The sequence below is a fragment of the Callospermophilus lateralis genome, chromosome 13, assembly GCF_048772815.1.
Source record: "Callospermophilus lateralis isolate mCalLat2 chromosome 13, mCalLat2.hap1, whole genome shotgun sequence".
NCBI lineage: Eukaryota > Metazoa > Chordata > Mammalia > Rodentia > Sciuridae > Callospermophilus > Callospermophilus lateralis.
The window spans coordinates 74,406,857-74,426,352 of record NC_135317.1 but is presented as its reverse complement, the minus strand read 5'-3'; the positions used below and the strand labels follow the sequence as shown (position 1 = coordinate 74,426,352).

The window sequence follows — 19,496 nt, the reverse complement described above, 5'->3', positions numbered from 1 at the left end:
GGGCAATTAGCAGCAGGATTGGGGAATCAGTCCCCAAACTTCCCCCTGGGACTGGCCAGCCGCAGATCTATTAACAGTACATTAACATTGACTTGTTAGGAAGTGGCACTAACGACCCAACACTTCCTACTAGTCCTATTTCTTAATTACATTTAGTTAATTGAGAGAGAGAGAGAGAGAGAGAGAGAGAGAGAGAGAGAGAGAGAAGAACGAGTGCTATATTGGTATTAAATTGTTAACTTTGCAGGTAGATTAGAACCCCTTTTGCAGAATGTGAGACCAGGGACTACACTGTACTTTTACCTGGTCTCAAGGATAGGACAGATGCCATGTTTTGGAGAAGGGGTGAGTACAGAGAGATAAGTAAGTGCTGTGGATAGGGTGGAAGGAAGGGATGAGATTAGGCTACCCAGAGATTTGTTATAAAGTGAAGTTTTGGGAAGCCCCAATCCCTTGATGTCATACAAGGTCTTAGGACTTTTAGAGAACCCCAAAATCTTAAATTTCTACCTGCCATGGTTTAGATATGGTTTGAGTGTATCCCCCAGGTGTTCGTGTATAGAAACTTTAAGAGGTGGGACCTAGTGGCATACACATTGATCATTGAGGGTGCTTTCCTCAGAAGAAATTGATGTAGTTCTCACAGGATCCAGGTTATTTCTTGCAACAGAGTTGTTATAAAAAAGCAAGCCTGGCCCCTCCCAACCTTCTTTGGCTTCTTGTCTGGTCATGTGAGCTCTTCCTTTTGCATACACTCTTGTTGTGATATCATCTGCCATGATATGATGCAGTCAGGGAGACCCTTGCCAGAGCCTGGGCTATACTGTTTCGACTTTCAGCTTCCAAAGCCATAACTGAATAAACCTCTTCACTTTCTAAGTTACTCTGTTATTTTGTTATGCTAATGGAAAAAGGACTAATACACTGCCTCAGCACAGGAATATACTTATTCATAAGCAAACCAGCATTCCTACTCTCTATAATGTTCATTGTTTAGGGAAGAAGCTCATGAAAACACGCATGACCTCACAGACCTCTTTTTCAGCAAGTTCTTTTGTTCTAACTTTAAGCTTATTAGTGGTGATTTTGATGTCACCTGCAAAAAGAGAAGTTCCAATACCAGGACCTTCAATGAACTCTTCAAGAATTAAAAGGACATCTGAGTCGGGTTTTTCATCTCCATCTTTAAATGTGGTGAATCCAAGTCCCTGAGAAGATAAAAGCCCAGGTCACCTGGGGAACTAGAGGCAGGGCCTGTTATCTGGGTCACAAACCACTTAGCTCCCTAATCAGCACATATAGTTTCTATTCTCCTAAGTAATGAAATCAGAATGCAAGAGGTGGAAGAAGCCACGTAGAATCTTAATGACCAGTGGAGTCTTAGTCTGCATGGAGACAGAGTAAGAAGAACTTCCCTAGCTATTGTTTCAACTGAGTCTCACCCTGACCTTGTTTGACACTCACAGAGGTTAAGTGGCTTGTCTAAGGCCTCTCTGCTATAGAACAGCCAGAATCGGAACTGTGGACTTTAGAGGCAATCCTGTTATCTAATGTCACTCCTCTAACTCAAAAAGGAGGAAATGGAAGCTGTGAGTCATGCTACTGGTTATTGCAAAAGCTGAACTAGAATCCAGGACATCTGACTTCATTTTTACTGACCGTTCTCCAACCATACATTAAACTGCCTCCTGAAGAGGTCCTGGCTGTCTGTGAATACTCTGTGCTCAGCCGGCCTCAGACAGATGGGCCTCCTGAGCTGCCCTTGGCCCTCCTCCCTGGACTCAGCCCCCGGTGAAGTCACCTGGCTACCTATTTCTACACAATTTATGGCTGTCCAAGTGACAGGCTTCAGAGCTCCACCACAAATCCCCCTTAGACTTGGCCTCCTGACTGCAGCTCCACCTGGTACAGAGAGCTCCCCTATTAATATCTCACTTGGCCAGAGACAGCCCCATGGCAGTAAACCCACATTCTTCCTCTATCTGTTCGTTTGCTCATTGCAACTGGCTACTACTCAACCTATTTGGTGCAGATTGGAACAAGAACAGGACACCCGAAGCAGAGGATGAGGACAAAGGAGAGGATATTTACAGAGAAACTGTATTTTGACCAGGAGGCATGCTCTCAGATGTGGCATCACACATGAACTCAAGATCATTCTATATCCTCAAGCCTTCTTGTCAGCCTCTAGCCCTGACCCAGCGCCTCTTCTTTGGTTCTATTTTGAATGCATTTTCAAAAGCATCCCATTTGACAAAGGACATGCAGCCAAAATGTGCCTTGGCACTTTTTCAGTTTCCACTAAGGTTTTGTTGGTCACTTCCATTTGCTGCTTCTGCTTTTTCACTACATTGGACTCAAAAAAAACCCAAGAGAGAGCTCTTATCCAGAGCTTCCTGCCTGGTCTTGAGCCATACAGTGTGTCTCTCAAAAAATATCATGCATAGTGTGGGTTCAATCCTCTTCTTCATCCACCTATGTAGGTTGCCATTTATCCACCAGCCTTCTACGTATTCCTGTGAAAGTGTCTCAGAATCCTGTTAACGTGATGTTAATTTTGGATAGTGGGACTTGAGGCTGTTGTCTATAGGTAATGCTTGAACTGGTATTGAACAGGTAAGCATCTACTATTTTTATTTTAAAAATAACGTTCAGTCTTAAAGGTGAAGAAGAATAGGAAGAGAACACAGAGCACCCATAGAACTCAATCTGATGTCATAGATACCCGGGTACCTGTCTCTCTCCCTCATTAGATGGTAACCAACTGCAGGGTAGAGATCAAGTCCCACTCCTTTTCATGTTTTCCCAGTATTTTGTCTCTAATAAATATGTGCCCAGTAATGGTTTCTCTTAGGCCCGTTGCCTGTTTTATTGGGATGAAAGGCTGGTGTTTATTTCCAAGACTCTCTCACCCACTCTAGGTTAGGTAAAGCGTCCTCCAATTCCTCCCAGTTCCCATCTGGACCTGTTTATGCCTCCATTGCAGGGGCCACATGAAAGAAGGTAAAAAAGACAGGTGGGTTCAAGAGGCTCTGGATGTAATTTGCATGCAATTAGCATATGATTTGTGTCATCTATTCTCAAGAAGTAATTTTCAAGTTAGAACTGCATCACTGCGTCCCTTAATGCTGTCATGTGCCTGCTGGCCCCTTTCTTACTTTTTCTGCTTATCCCACATCCCCTGATTCAGATTCCTTACATTCAAAAACAAAGGAGGGAAAGACAACTCGGAGAAGGGGGAAGCTGATCAAGGACACTGGAATCCTGGCAGAATATTCTGAATGACATACGAGCTGGGAGGCACCTTGTGAAAGTGGCTGGTCCTCTAGTCCCAGCACAATTCTCCAGCCTCTGTCAGTATCCTCAGCTGCTGAGACAGACTCATAATCCTTTTTAATCCTTCTTTGACCTTTATCTGACTTCTCCTTTTCAGGAAAATGATAAAGACCATTGCTGCAGCTCAACAACTGTTAACCCACTGACCAAGTGAATGGAATGAACCAGTCTTGGTGAAAACTAGGTGTTCGCTTGGTTTTCTGGATCTGCAGGGATCTGGTGAATCTCCTGTCTTCCCTGCTTCTTTTCTTCACCACACCTCCCCCTGCATTACCCTTCTCTGGGCTGCCACACATTCAGAGTGAGTACAATCTGGGAGAGTAATCCTCCTCCCCACCATCCTTGAGGGTGAGGAACTTGCTCAGTTGCTACCTAGCAGAGGGTAGAAGTCTGTTTTGCAGGACTCCCCATCTCTGCAGGCATAGTTTCAGCTTCCCAGAGCTGACCAGTTTCTACCCTGCACCAGTTTAAGACTCATGCCAAGATTTTATCTCCTTCTGGGGCCCTATCTTGGTTCTGTCTCTCTCAGGAGCAGGCCCAGCCTGGAGGCCTGGATTATTTACACCTCTTTGGCTCCCTTGAGCAGCAGACTCTGTGGGCCCGAGAGCAGTAAATCTACCTCCTAATCACACCAAGCTGCTCCATGCAGTCTGGCCTGTTCTTGCGGGGCTGTTCATCACTGGCTGAGACAGGGGCTGTGGCCTAGAGAGAAGCCTCCGGGAAGTGGCTGGCCCCGGCTTGCTTCCCTGTGGTTCCCTGCAAAATCCTACAGGGATTCTGCCTCTTCCGGGACCCTGGTGCAGCAAGAGCAGAGGTCTCCCTTATTAGATGGAACAGCTTCTGAACTAAGGTGACAGATCATCAGCAGTTTCCTGGAGTCTGGAAAGGATATATGGATTGGCAGCAACACTCACCTGTCTCTCAGACATGACATATAGGTAGCGCTGATCAATGGAGAAGGCCATGTCCCGAAGGATGGGGCTCCCATCTTTGAGCACAGAGACCATCTCATACTGGACCCCACCATGGGGGGGACCATCAGCTCGAATCTGCAAGAGAAACAAGGGTATCCTTAGCATGTATACACTCTGCCTTCCCTGTTGGCTACCTACTTCTACCTAGAAGAAGTAGCTTTCAAAAAACCATTGCTACCCATTCCAATTGCTACTCTGTAGCCAGAAACACCACATACTTCAAAATCCCAATCTCCATACAGAGAATACTTTCCTAAGCCATCTGAGTGCACTGGCTGGGATTTCTGATGGTGGATTTATTTTTGTGTGCACGGGCCCTCCTGAATAATTCTGACTATCTATATGTGGTTATTCTTGTGTACGTTACAGATATTTATAGCTGTATGTGATATATGAATATGCAAGTTAGTGGGAGCTTGGGCACACTTATTTGTGGATGGAAAGGGAGAATCAACATCTATACACAGTATCCTTACCTCAGGCAGATATAGGGAAATGCTGGGCAATTATACAAACCACCAAAAAGTGGTCATCAAGAGATTCCAGATTTTTGGACATTATGATGTCTTTATTTCCGCAGATATAGGTTCTGACTATCTGCAAGTCCACCCAGTAGGATGTGGTAATCTAGGAATCCTGGCTTTTTCTGTCCAAGTGCATCCCAGGACAATAAGTCAGAAAGGACTTGGTTGTCATTTAGTCCAGGGTTTCTCAGCCCTGCCTGCACATTTGTATCATCTGGGGAGTTTTTAAAAATATGAATGCCAGGGCCAGATGCATTAATCAGAATCTCTGTGGGTGGGGCCTGGGCATCTTCATTGGGTTTAAAATCTCTCAAAATGAATTTAATGAGTAGCCAGGGTCAAGAAGCAGTGATAAAATCCAATATTCTCCAATCAGAGTGGCCTCAGAATTGCCTGCAGGGCTTGGTAAGATGTGTGGCTGAGCCCACCCCAAGAATTTCAGATTGGGGAGGAATGAGCTCCATGGGCATTCATTTTTAACCCATTCTCAGGTGCTGCTGCTTCTGCTGGTACAGAAATATGAGAAGTACTAATTCAGGCTGAGCCCCATATACAAAATACTGAAACTCAAAAGAGAGAGGTCCCTAAAGTCATGCAAAAAGTTGGCAGCATGGGCTGGGATTGTAGCTCAGTGGTGGAGTGCCTGCCTAGCATGTGTGAGGCACTGGGTTTGATTCTCAGCACCACATATAAATAAATAAATAAAAGGTCCATTAACTACTAAAAATATTTAAAAAAATATGGTGGCAAGAAGTTCTTGGTTAGATCTGCTCCATCCCCAGTCTCTTTTCCCAGAGTAGGAGCTGACTCTTGATCAGTGTTCTCTCCCCCCAGCTCCTTTACTTTGTCTTCTGCCCACCTAGATACCCTGGAGCCTGGGCCCCACCTCTTCCAGGAAGCCTTCCCAGCCTCTCTAATGGCTTATTAATGACATTTAGACTGATGCTTTTTTTCTACCAGACATCCTGTCCTAGGATTATAATCAATCGATTTGTTCATTGTATGTGTACTAGCTAACATGTATTGACCATCTATTTGAATTGTTTTCTAATTGCTTCCCATGTGCATAAGTCCTGCCAAAGCTTTGAAGATAGGAATATGTTTTCTATTTCTCCTGCAACTCTCTGAGGGCCTGCATAAGCTGGGGGACATAGCTGGTGATGGATTAAAGGGAATACTTGAGACATGTGTGTTGAAAGGAACTTAGATGGTGAACTGATGGAGTATCCTGGATTTTGCATTGCTAAATTAAAGTTAGGCCAAACACATTTTCTTTGGAAAATCTGAAGAATATATCTTCTCCTTTTTTTATGTTTGTGTTCTCAGGGCATGATCTGCACTGCTGGGTTGGGCTGGACTGGAGTGAGTGGGAAGCAGACCATGAGCCTCTACTGGGGTGGAAAGCTCTGGCTCTGGAGTTCTCAATGGTAGAGCAGATTCCTGCCTGAGGCCCTTGGCCTAGATTCCAGGGATGGGGTACAGTGGTCTAGCGTCAAGGCATAGAGTGAGGGGTACCATGTTTTCTTCCTCACCTGCTTTGGTGGGTGACTGGGGGGCTCTGGATTGAAGTAGAGGAGGAAACCTCACCTTGTGGGTTGGAATCTACTTTCTCCTAAGCTCCATCCTTATTCTTTTACTACCTCACAGGGGGCTTCCAGCATTCATAGATGCTGCCTTGACAACTATCACTGAAGCCCCTCCTTCCAGGGTTGGGGGAACGGGGGTAGGTAGAGGTCAACTCCAAAAGTCAGCCATGATGTTATGGGGTTGAGGCGTCTATTCTCAACCCTGGAGCAATTATGATTATAAGAGTTAAGCAGAAGGAAGAACAGAGTCTCTATTTGGGGAAAACTTTCCATGATTAAAATGGTTCCCCTTATCATTCAAAGCAGGGTTCTCCTTTGGATGGACAGGGCCAACTTTCTATAAGGTCCTTGCAGAAATGTGGTAGCACTGACTCTCAAAAATTCTTGATTACTGTAGGAGGTAGAGGGAAGATGTGTTGGCCATGGCTTCTGGTTGGCTTGGCCTTAGTTTTCTGTCTTCTACAAACTGGGGAATTTAGGGTCTGCTTCTTGCATGACTCTGAACCATACCTTACCTCTGAAGGAGAAACCCTCCCTTGACAGCTGCTCCTCTCCAGGGAGATTTATGTCTCCTTAAGCTGGTTTGGCTCAGGAGTTGTAGAAGCAGCCCTCTGGGCCCAGGCCTGGCCCAGGACCTCCTCCTTAGGAGGCTGGTTGACCCACTGCCAGCTGGAGCAGCCACCCTCTCCATGAGCCTGGGCCCTGGCTTGGATCCCCAGAAGGTCTGACACAAAGTCAGAAGGAAGAACAAATGCCACGAGTCTGGCCCTCCCTCAGTGGTCCCTGGGACTAGATGGTATTGTGGCCAGACTGGAGCTGTAGCTGACCCAGCCACCACGCTGACACACGCCGCTGCTGTCTATTGGGACCAATCCCAATCATTCACTTCTTACTGAATCAGAGACCTAATCAGAATCTTTTTTTTTTTTTAAAAAAAACATTGTTTTAGTTGTCCGTGAACTTTATTCATTTATACATGGTGCTGAGAATTGAACCCAGTGCCTCACACATGCTAGGCAAGCACTCTATCACTGAGACACAACCCCAGCCCCTAACCAGAAGCTTTTTAAAACTCCCTGTCTGCAACCCCAATCTTTTAATAAACTAGTGAAGCCAGAATCAAATCTACATAAGTCTCAAATGTGAGCACTAAAACCAAACCAGAACAGAAAAATGTTGTTGGTCCTGAACTTGAACTAAGCTCTCTTATTCTATTTAGTCTCCATCCGTGAAGAGGGGCAGTCCTGGCCAAGAAGTCTGTGCTTCCCTGGGCATCTTCCTACTCCCTGATACCTGCTGCAGCTTGAGTAGCCCTTCAAGACACCTACAGGAAGTCAGAGAAAATGGAGAATGGGGGCCAGAGGGCCAGGGGTTAAGGAGAATGAGGTGGGCCAGGACAGGTGGCAGAAGGCAGGCAGACAACTGGACAGCAGAGATCTTTCTCTTTACTGGATACCTTCTGCTCCCTCTGGCTCACACATCAGCATGGGGAGAATATCGTTCTGGGACTCAGACATCCTGGGATTCACTTCTGATTCTCTTCTTACCTGGGCATGGCACACTTTTAGGAGAATTACCTCCCTGAGCCTCAGTTTTCCTCTCAGGCTCAGCACCTATTCCAGAAGGATCACTGACATCGCTGCCAGATGGCAAGGGCTTTGCAGCTCATAGCCTAAGCTTTTCTATTAGAGGCACCCACCAGGGTTGGAGCCAGCCAGTGCTATTCAGAGAAAGCACACAACAATGGAGAGATTAGCCCCAGAGAGATTAGGGAAGTTTTTAGGTCAAAATTGTCCCTCCTTGCCAGACACAGGGTGCCTAGTGGCGAGGAACTATCAGGGAGTCATGAAACAAAAGTGAGATTTTGAAAGCCAATTAGTTGGGTTTATTGTGTGGGCCCCACCAAGTCACAGTTCTCTTCAGCGTTTAAGCTTGCATCCTTGGGGCCAGATTTCAAGGACCACAAGGTCAGCCATAAATGGAAACAGACCACAAATCCAGTCTGAGGGCATGCATTATCAGGTCAAGCTGCAGAGGTCTTAATATCCAACCAGGCAGTGGAGGTGCCAGAGATGGGGCAGAGAAGGAAATGATACCGACAGGTGGAACCAGTCACCTGAGCTTGCTTTTCTAGTTGGGTTCTTCATGTCCTGGGAGGACTTGACCTTAGTGGACATGCAGAAGCCATGGGGCCTTTGTGCTTGGCCAAGATTGAGAAGAGCAGTACCACAGGGGGCATAGTCGACTACAGAGGAGGGTGACAGTCTTTACTGAGACCTACAGAAGACAAATTGTGCCTAAACTTTTGCACAAGGACATTTAGATGAGCTTGAATAAGAATTCCTGCTCTGAAGACACCTGACTGTAGAATGGGTGACCACAGAAGTCTGTGATCTTCTTAGAAGGAGTTTTAACACAGGACAAACCCTTTTGCTGTATAGTTCAACCTGGTCCTGCCTCAAGGCACTATGTTAGACTTGGTAAATTTTCAAAGGTCCCTGTTCACCCAATGAATTTATTAATAGCTGCTACTTATATAGCTTTTATGACATGCTGGGCACTTTTGAAAGTTGGTAATAAAAATTAGCTCATTTAGTCCTTAAGGGTACCCCTGATGTAAATAATATTATCATTCTTCTTTTACAGATAAGAAATCTGAGGCCAGGAGAGGCAACTTTTCCTGAGCTAAAGAGTGGCAGAACCAAGCTTTGTATATTGCCCCAATTCTCGCCACTGTGTAACTCTCGCAAGACACGGTAATAAGCATTTCTCTGTTCCCTGTAGCTGAGCAGAACGGAAGGGTAGCTTAGAGTCCAAGTTCTCCCCTTCATTCCCCCACAGTCAACGAGGGACAATCACCTTTTTTTCTTTTTTCCTGGGGGGCAACAACAAACTCAGAACCTAATTTAGGAGAGCTTTACTTGAGGTCTAAAACTCAGTTTAACAGGTCTGGCTTTGGGGCAGAAACATGAGAGATAAAGCCCAGGGAGATTTACTGTCCAGTTTCCAGGTGGGAGGGGACCCTTGGAAATGAAAATGAAATAGTAGCTCTGTTAGTATCTTTCCTTTAAATCACAGCTATGAAATTAATGACATCCTCTTTACTTGAACATCCAATTCAAATCAGCATATCCAATTAACTGCTTACCTATAGGCCCCTCAAACTCTTTTTCTTGTGCATCAATTTCTTCCCTAGTTAGCCTTAAATTATGAGGCCCTTACTTGGGATTTGGCGCTCTTTATTACTTTATCAGTACAGTAGTAGTGGTAGTAATAGCCAAAAAAAAAAAAAAAAAAAAAAAAGATTTTTTTTTTTTTTTTCAAAAGCTGCTGGAGAGCATGGAATTGGGGATCTTCTTAGGTCTCTCAGTAGGAAAGAAATTGATTTGACAGGCACCACCATGCAGAGGGAGGCCCTGGATCCTGTCTGGAGGGTGGGGATCTAATCCCTGTTTTCTCATTAATTGGCTGGGTGACTTCAGGCTAGCTGCTTCACTTGTTGATATCATAGTTTCTGTAGCTGCCAAATAAGGGCGGTAACTCCTGTCCTTCCTAGTTTGAAAAGGATATTGTAAAAACGCAATGAGTTATTAGCTATGAATTTCAGGCCTGTCCATGTTTACTTATTACGTGGCTACCATGAGCTAGGCCTGTGTTACAGAGTTGAGGACACCATGATGAATGGCTCAGGACCCCTCAGGAAGCCTGGGCAAGGGAAATGGACAATCTAATCCATCTTCCCAAACACATGTGGCACTTGTGAGAAGAGGTTTGCCTGGGGACTCCAGGGGGAGCAGTGTGGGGATGGGGCAGTGCTCAGCTGGTCTGGAGGAGGACCTGATGGGGAGCTGCCTGGAGGAGGTGAGGCCTCGCTGAAAAGCAGGGGTGGAAATGGGACTTCTTTGGGAAACGTACAGTTTGATACAACTATAAATGTGATTTTGTTATGTCTGAGTTTGGATATCTTGAAAACTTGGGTTTTCAGACTTGAGCATTTGGGAGGGGTAAGATTGACATGGAGTAACTGAGGACTCCACAGTAATTCCAGTAGGTCTCCTGCACTTCCATCCATCTTTAAAAGAGGCCTTTGTCACTTGGTTCCCTGCTTGCACAGGATTCTGGGCTCCTATAGTATACCACTGTGTGAGTGGCATGTGTGTGGTGTGTGTATGTGTGGCATATGTGGCTTGTGGCACGGTGCGTGGTGGGTGGAGGGTGTGTGCGTGTGCACATTCAGATCTTTAAAGAGGGGAAGGGTGGAGAAGGCCTGGCGCTGCTCAGCCTGCCCTCTGAGTGAGTTAATGAGCAAGCGTAGCTGCACCTGTGCGTTTAGTGCTGCGCACTGATTCAAGCTCAAGTTTATTTTTGTAGAGCTTCATGACCCGAATTATTTATAGAGTGAAGTCTGGTAAATTCAGTATCTAAGGTTTTTCCTCCCTCTCTTCTGCACACATATTCACACACATCACACACACACACACACACACACACACACACACACGGGTGCATGTACAGAGAGGCAATAGCAACTTGCAGGGTGCCTGCGTGGGCCCTGTCTTCTGAGCTGTATGGAGGAAGGAACATTAAGCAGAGTCACGGATCAGCAGGCCGAGGCTCCCTGGAGGACAGCTGGGGGCCTGGCCCTAAACACTTGGGTAATTGGAGGGGACTTAAGAGCCTGGCCTGTGGGCTGCACTGAGCCAGAAGAGGAGAGGAACAGGGGAGATACGGTGAAGGGTCCTCCCTGTTCACAAAGAGGAAGGAGGTACTAAGATGTGCTGAGCTTTAGGAATGCCCACGTCCCCCCCCCCCAACACACACTCACACAACCTCCCACATACATGCAGATTCTTCCAGCACTTGTCCCCAGCGAGTTGTCGGTCAATCACCAGGGCTTTGACATTGAAGATTGACATTTCCTGGTACAATTATTTCTATTTCTGTGCATGTTAAGAATCTGCCCCAGATATTCAACTGGGGGAGGGGGCTAGCAGAGGGGTGCATGGGGCTAGAGGAGTCTGCATTTTAGGGGGCCAGGCTTTCTCCTGGAATGTGGGGTCAGGTCTCCAGAGAACCCACTTGTTCTCTGGACTTCTGCACCTTGGAATAGTCAGAATTAATAGCCCAGTGAATAGGCAGCAGATATGGCGACTAGTTCTTGAGCATTGACTGTGAGTAAGGTAATGTTTGGGACTAGGTTGGAAAGATTGACTGGAGGGAGCCACAGAGGCCACTTTTCTTTTTCTAAACTGTAGCTTTTCTGGTCATTAGCCAGGGAAAGATGGCCAAGCAACCACTATTCTCTGCCACTCCTGGAATGGAGAGGAGCCACCTCTGCTTTATACTTCCTGATGGCTAATGACAATCTGCACCTTACAAAGAAACCTGGTCCCCATCTTTGGGGTGTCTCCTTCTACTATGCAATGGAGAGTGACACCAAGACAAGGAAACAAAAAGAATCCAGATCTCTTGGCTCTACCACTGTTAGGGAGCATTCGAAGGCCTGAGAAGAAACGTGGGCTAATGAGGGGTGAAATGAACCGGGCAATGCAGGAACACAGGGCTTGGCCCTCAGACCAGACCCACTTTAAAACACAGCTCCAGCTCCAGGCTTGGTCATATCAGAGGCTCAGGGAAGAAGAAGCTGCCAGGGGCAGAGGAAGCACTTGATTGTTCTGGGAAACAATAAGATAAACACAGCGAGGGGCAGCCGAAGCATTAAGCAGCCTCAGATGAAATCAAATCACGCAGAGGCAGAGCAATAATTCACATGGAGTGCACAGAGTTGGGGGGGGCATGTAGAGGGGTGGTAGGAGGAATTTAATAAAGAATAATGAGGAACTTCTGCCAAATTGGAATCTTTGTTTATCCAAAGCTAGGTGGGGTGCTCAGAATTTCTATTTAAGGAACTGCACACAGGTTCTTTTCCTGGGGATGCCCTGGTGGCTTAGGGATAGAACTGAAGCTCATAGGCACCTTGAGCAGGGACTGGTTTAGATTTACCCTTTGGAGTCTGTGAGGAGGGGAGAGTAGCCTTTCTCACCAGGCGCTGGAAGAGGTTGTTTGGAAGTGAGGGAAGTACATATTGACAGGTCAACTCCCTTGAAAATGCCCCATCCCACCCCCCAGGAGGGAACAGGAAAAGAAAACTAGTGCTTCCTGGGACTAGATACACATAGTGCTTTTTTTGAACATCTTTCTCTCTTTATTAATTTATTTCTGTATGTTCACTGAGTGTCTATTCAATGTCAACCAATGTGCAAAAGTTTGGGAGAATGAGCATAAATAATTTTCAAAACACTGTAGGCCTTCCATTTTTCCGGATAAGAAACGCTAAATGTTTATAGCTGGATCCCACAGCTGGTAAGTGGCAGTGTGGAACTCAAAGCTGGGTCTACCTGATTCCAAAGCCTGCATGCTGTCTTTTTCTTTCATTCTGCCTCTCTCTGGGGCCTCCATTTTTCCTAAGTCAAACAGGAGAGCAATGCCTTCATCATCAGGACTAAAAATTACATTTAAAAAGAGCTGGGTGTCTGGGGAACAGAATAGATCATATGGCTGTCTACTCCAGTGTGACAAAGAAGGCCACCTGCAGTTTGGAAAAAAAAAAAATCCTTAAAGGGTGGGGAGCTTAAGAGGGTTATTACCCTCTTTAATTAACTGGTTCTTTTCAATGGTCTGTGATTGCCCTGCATTGTATCATCTGGAACAGTAGTATTTTGCTTTCATCAACACCAAGGATGGCATTTGATCTGCAGGGATGGGAAGGGAGGTCTAGCGCTCTTAGCACCACTATCTGGCACTGGACTTATGTCTGAATACAGGAGACTCCCTGAGATTTTAAAAGGAGAAATCATTTAAAAAATGCACGTGGCATGGGGATACCGTGGTGCAGAAAATCACATGGTAACTAGGAGAAATGGAGACCATATCCATGCTGCTGTATCTCCCTTCCCATAGCTAATGAGTGGGGTCTGAGTTTTTATTGCCTTTTATCTGTTATACTGCAATAACCTGAGAAATCTCCCTGCCTCCGGCATATTCCTACACTAATCTATTCTACCAAACACAGCCAGATTAATCTTCTTAAAACACTTATTTGATCCTGCCTTTTCTGTATGCAAAATCCTTAAATTTCAGGTGTTTGTAATTTTCTTTCTTTTGCTTATCTCAGTCTCCTAATTTTTTAAAAAAATGATGAACATACTTGTAAAAAAGTAAATCATTGCATCATATGCGTGTGCATGCACGCACACACACACACACACACACACACACACCACCTTAGCTGTCCCCACTTGACAATTTAGAAAAGTTCACACTCTCCAGTTTGTCATTCAATTAACATAGCCTTTGCAACATTTTTCAATTTTGTTCCCATCCAAGAAGGCCCCATCTTTTTGATCTTTGTGACTTCGGAAGACAATTTATTCTACCCCATAGATCCTAACAGTCCTTCAAGACCTTACCCAAATGCCATTTCCTCCAGCATTGATCCCACCTTTGAATTCCCATAATATCTGGCATGTCCCTTGGCGAAGCTACAGGTAAACATATGTAGTTACCGTTCCCAGGATTAAAGTGCCTGGAGAAGAGATTATGTTCTTCACTTGCCTAACTCTGCTTGGTACTTCTGTGCACATAGTAGGCTCCCCAGAACATATCAGTGCAGTGAATAAAGTCCTGTTGCTGAGGCTGGGCAAAGTGACACATAACTCAGCGCTCCTGCTTATTTTACCTCTTTGATTGTTAGACATTGTGCTAAAGGCTTTATATTCATTTTCTCACTCAGTCCTCACAAAGACCCATGGAAGTAGGCACTCTCCTTTTCCTCACAGTCAGATGAGAAACTTGAGGCAGGAAGGGGTGAGGTAATTTCTCCAAGGCCCTAGGGCTGGCAGGCAGAGGAGCCAGAATCTGAACTCTGTCGGCCCTCCATTTTCCTTAGACCTGTTTTCCCATCTCTAGGAAAAAGTGGGTAAGGAGAGAGGCCACTTGTCCACACCACCCTGCCTGACAGGATCTTCCAGAACCTGGCACATAAGCACTATGTACATTCGTTTCTGTTCAAATGATCTCCTGGCTCCCCAAATGGACGGGCAAGAGCTCTTAGGAGGGAAGCACTGTAAACACTCAGGTGCTGCTCTGAAAAGAACTCCAGGGCCTCAGGGCTGGGGCTGGAGCCCTACTGGCCAGGAGGCAGGAAGAAGGCAAAGCAAGGGTTGAGCTCAACAAGGTCAGGTGGGAGCTGGGGTCCGAGCAACTGTGTTGGGGAGGAGAGAGGAAAGAAACCCTTCATCTTCCAAGGCCCCAGGAACCTGCTTGGGGTGTCCCCTGTGCCCTCTGGTCTGTCTGACTTCCTGGCAGAGCCCAAGGGCAGAAGAGACAGCTGGGGGAGGGTCTAGGTGTGCTAAAGGATTCTGTTGGAGTAGCTGTCATCTTCACACCTTTCCCCATCTCCCCTCCCAGGAGAGGGACTTTAATAATGAGCTGCTTCATGACAACAGACCCCTAATTAATTCATTGCTATTCTCCTGGGGCCAAATCATTCTAATCAAGGTGGGGTGGGGGTAAGGGGTGGTGAACAAGGATTGTCTTGCTTGATTGGATGCATAGACGCTAGATTTGCTCTTTGCCATCGCTGCTCTGAGGCCACCCCTCGTCACCTTGTTCTCTTTGGCTGGACACCTGCTTCTCCCCAATGGCCACTCTTCCTTGTGCTGACACTCCACAGTTCCCAGGTACAATGCCAGCAGCCACTCTGCTGGTGGTTAGGTAGTGTGCAATAGGGGCCAGGATTTCACCGGGAGGGTGAATGGGGGGAAGCTGAGCTTGGCCTTGGCTTTGTGAGGAATAAACTTTGTACTCCCCTTTCTTTGGGCATCAGCGGAGCACCCAATGGGCTTAATGCTGAGCAAAGTGCAGGCCTGGTTCTCCTCTTTAGATGTCCCTTCACCCTCCGGACCCGAGAGGCTTCTACTATCCTGACGCTGTGTGCTCCTGGGACCTTGACAGCCACAATGTCACCATACACAAGGAGCAGCTTCAGAGGATATGAATGCTCCAGAGGGTCTAGGGACCACGTGGAACAAAATAACCTTTAAAAATCCTCCCCGATGCCAGATCACACTTAGAGACAATGCAAATGAGAGATTGCACAGGTCTCGCCTCAGGCAGCCTCTTCACAGGGCTTCTTCTTTCCTTTCTAGATAGTTCAAGGCCCACGTTTCAATCTTCCCTTTCCAAAGGTGCTCCCTGGCAGGTCATGGCTGCTGACTTAAACCTGTGGGGTGGAGGTCACACTGGGGCACTCGGCCAAGGGCGTTAATTCTCTTTTTCCTCATCTGCAAAATGGTAAAAACAATTCTGCCAGCACGACAAGACTTCAGAAGGAAGAGATGAGATAAGGAGCACCAAAGTGTTTAGGAAACTGGAGAGGGATGCGATTTTTGATTATTTACCTTCTAACCACAGGCTTGGGTGGGGCCAGACTAAGGGGAATGACTGGGCAGGGAGAGAATTCTTTGGGGGACCAGGTGGGCTGTCAGTCACCTCTACCCTATCCTTTCCAGGAGAGCAGGCCAAGAAGGAGGATAAGTAGGCAGGGTGCAGGGGTGAGTCTGGGGTCAGTGTCCTTTGCCTGGTGACACTCCCTCCCAGCCTGCTTGTGAAGACAGCCTCTCTCTGAGGGACAAACAGCTTAGCTAGGGGTCTCCACAGGACCTGTTCTGGGTGCTGGGGATGCAGAGCACCGAGGCCACTGGACCCAAAGGAGGGCAGCGATGTGACTCAGGCCTGTTTTTACTTTTTGAAAAAGAGAAAAGCAAGGGGGAGGCTCCAGTCCTTCATCCACGGGGAGAAAGCAGCTCGGGGCAAACCTTCCCCTCTTCTAATCTGTTCCTTGAAAAGAGCTGGAAGGAGCTGTAGCTCGGCTTTTGTGTAAAGTACTAAAGCATCCCCCCCCCACCCCTCCCACGCCCCCACTCTCCTCTGACTTTCTTCTCTTAAAAGAGCGCTGCACCTCTCCAGGGACTGGGATCATTAACTCAACAGCACTTCGCCTCTCATAGCTTTTGACAATTTGTCAGTGAGCTGGAAAGTACCAGAGAAGCTGCAAAGAAGCTGGGGGAGAGCGTGGGGCCAAGGGGAAGGTCTGAAGGACCGTCTGGCCTCACATGTGCTTGGCCCCTGGCCCAACACCTGGCCGCTCTGTCTCAAGGGACACAGGGGCCTGAGCTGTCAGAGAGGTGTGGTGGGGTGGGAGGGGTAGTGTCACGAGGCTTCCCATCTTCACCCCCTTTGGCTGTTGCCTGGAGGCTGCCTGGGGCTGGCTGACAACCAATCTGGACAAGGGATCTCTCCAGGAGAAAGGAGATTGGATGCTCCTCATTCTACCTGATGCCAGAACCTCCCAGGGCCAAGCAGTGAAGGGTGCCTGAGGGTTGAGGTATGAGGCTGGGTCAGGAAGGATGCAAGTGAGTACTGACCTTCCAGCGTAGTGAAACCCCTAAGCGGAAGGAAAACAGGTTGAGAGAAAGGAGGGTCATAGATTTTCCCCAGTCAAGTTGCGATGTAGACGGATCAAAAAGACAGACAATTCCGGGGCTCCTGAGAGACCATCTATGTTGATGTATCTCCAGAATTGGCTTTGAACACTCCCAGCCATTAGGCAGCAGATGGCTTTGAGGGAAATTCACAGAAGAGGCAATGGGTCCCTAGCATACCCAGAGAACATCATGGATCTCTCCTCCTCTGGCTCCCCTCCCTATACTAGGAACCTAGCTAGCCTTACTTGATAATCCTAGAATGGAGTATAGTTACCTCACACAAGGCGCATGCTACACATTGGGCACAGTACCAGGCACCTTACACAAAGGACGGACCTTAATCCCCCAAGTCCACTTCACTGGTGAAGAACCTGGGACTCAGAGAGTGAGGTGACTGGTCTCAGTCACACAGCTGGCCGGTAGTAGATAGAGACTTGAACTTGAGTCAGTTTGATTATTAATCCTCTTCCATCCCTAAAAGACGCTCACCTTTGTCTTGTGTATCATGTTAACATCTTACTGACATTTTAATGCTCTTCTTCTGCTCTCCAAGCCCCTATCTAAGTGCCAACATAAATTATAAATTCCCAGAGGTAGAAGTGGAATCCATAGAGTTCATTTTATTCAAATTTGAGCGGAGCGCCAAGTGCAACGGGCGCTTAAACAATTGCATTCTATCCTTGCATCCACGTGGAGTGTTGGAAAGCTACAAACTTGGACCACAAAAGCTTAACCAGCAAGTTCCACTTTCCTTAATGGCCTCAGGTACTTTGTTTTACTGTTTGTTGTTGCTCCCTGAGAGGAACTCATTGAAGGCTGGCTGCCGCAGCTATGTCGCAGTCTTGGCACTTTCTCAGGAGTTAATATAAGAAATTGCCGTATAAAAGAAGACTCTGATTTTGATGTTAAACTCTTGTCCTGGTTTCTGTACAAGGTCTCACATGATCATAAATCACTTAGAGGATGTAATGTCTGGGAATCGTCTCTCCTGAAAAAACAGGGACACTTCCTTCTATCAGAGAGTGAAGGCTTCTAGCTCCTTTTATTTCCCTTTATGATTTGGCTGCTGGGGCCCTCAGGCCAGATCTGATACTGGTCCTGGTACCTACATTAACTTTGGTAGCATATTTTACTTCCACTCTTTTTGTGACTTGGATGTTGTACTTCTTATTGCCTATGCTTGCCAAATCATTTATTATATGTCACCTTAATTCCTTCTTTAGAAAAAAGTGGAGTATGAATACATACAAATAATTATACTCATGTCTTTTTTTTTTTTGGACTGTTGTATATTGTCTTGGTATATTCTCAGGTTTTTGGATTATGGGCTCACAATCCAACAATTTTGTCTTTGCAGAGAGCAGATGGACAGTGGGTGTTTTTGAGTGAGGGCCTGGGATGGCTTAAGTATAAGTGAGCTGCTGGAAGAGGTGGGAGAGAGCACTCCAGAGCCAGTGGATGACTCGGATTTTGCTGCACTCATAGAAACTTATAGACAGGTGATGGGTCAGGCCCTTAATAATGCTCTGGATCTATTTGTAAAATGAAAGAATGAATGAAAAAATTAATGAATCAGTGCTTTTCTGAGCCAAGAGATCCTTCTCACAGGAGTGCAAGCAAGTGCTATTTGGCAGAAAGCCCCATCCTCAGGCCACAGAGGAGACTCAAGATCACTATGAGCCCAGTGGAATCCAAGTTCACCGCCCCATCCTTGCCAGGCCAGATGCAGTACTCGCCTGCGTTGCTGAATGAGATCAGTATGCTGGATGCCAGAGGAAAGTGAGTGGAAAGAGGGAAAGAAAAAGAGAGGGGTAGAAGGATCTAGGTGCATGGTTCTGTGGACTTTTTCTTCTTCTTCCACTTGTACGGGAAATGCTGGCCCACGGGCATGTGGGGACAAAGGGACTCTTAATGTGTCTCTGTTTTCACTTGTAATCTTTCGATTACCACTTGCTTCTCTATTTCTCCCTTCCTTTATGGTCTCTTTCCTGTCAATCCCCAAAGTTCCTGCACACTAGTAGTCTTGATTTTTCTCCCTGATGTCTCTGTCTCTCTTTCCACATACACCCCCCTCTCTCAGATCCACAAAGGAGAAGCTCTTCGGAGCCCTTCTTCTCCCTGATTGCCCCAGGATCCAGATCCAGCTAGGAGCAGGAGACACCAGCCACAGAGTTTAGGGGCACTCCCACCTCCCAACTGACCTATGTCCAAATCTCAACTTTACTTCTAATCCCAGTGGCCTTGCCGACATCAGTTGGGCTAATTTTTTCCTGTAATTAAAAGGGAGCCCCCCCAATTCCATCTCTAATCCCAGATAATTAGCTCTCTGATTGCCAGTGGTGGGCAGGAAACCTCGTGTTTGGAGAGGGATTTTGGACAGACAGATTAGGCAAACACTATGCAGGAAACTGCACTGGGAAAACAGGCTGTTCTCAAAGTTTGTTGTTAAAAGAGATTTGGGGTGGGCAAAAGGGCCTGGTTCCCTCCAGGTGGTCTGAGTTGCCTCTGACCTCATGGGGCTTTCCAACA

The 19,496-nt window shown here is 46.7% G+C and overlaps 1 protein-coding gene across 1 annotated transcript in view; it reads right to left on the bottom strand.

Moving 5' to 3' along the window:
* Plxna2 (plexin A2) overlaps positions 1–19,496 on the bottom strand; it is a 207,068-nt gene that overhangs the window by 108,798 nt on the left and 78,774 nt on the right. The window contains exon 4 of the mRNA XM_076832484.1: positions 4,251–4,385. Within this exon, the coding sequence (XP_076688599.1) occupies positions 4,251–4,385 (135 nt within the window). The remainder of the gene's footprint in view (positions 1–4,250; positions 4,386–19,496) is intronic.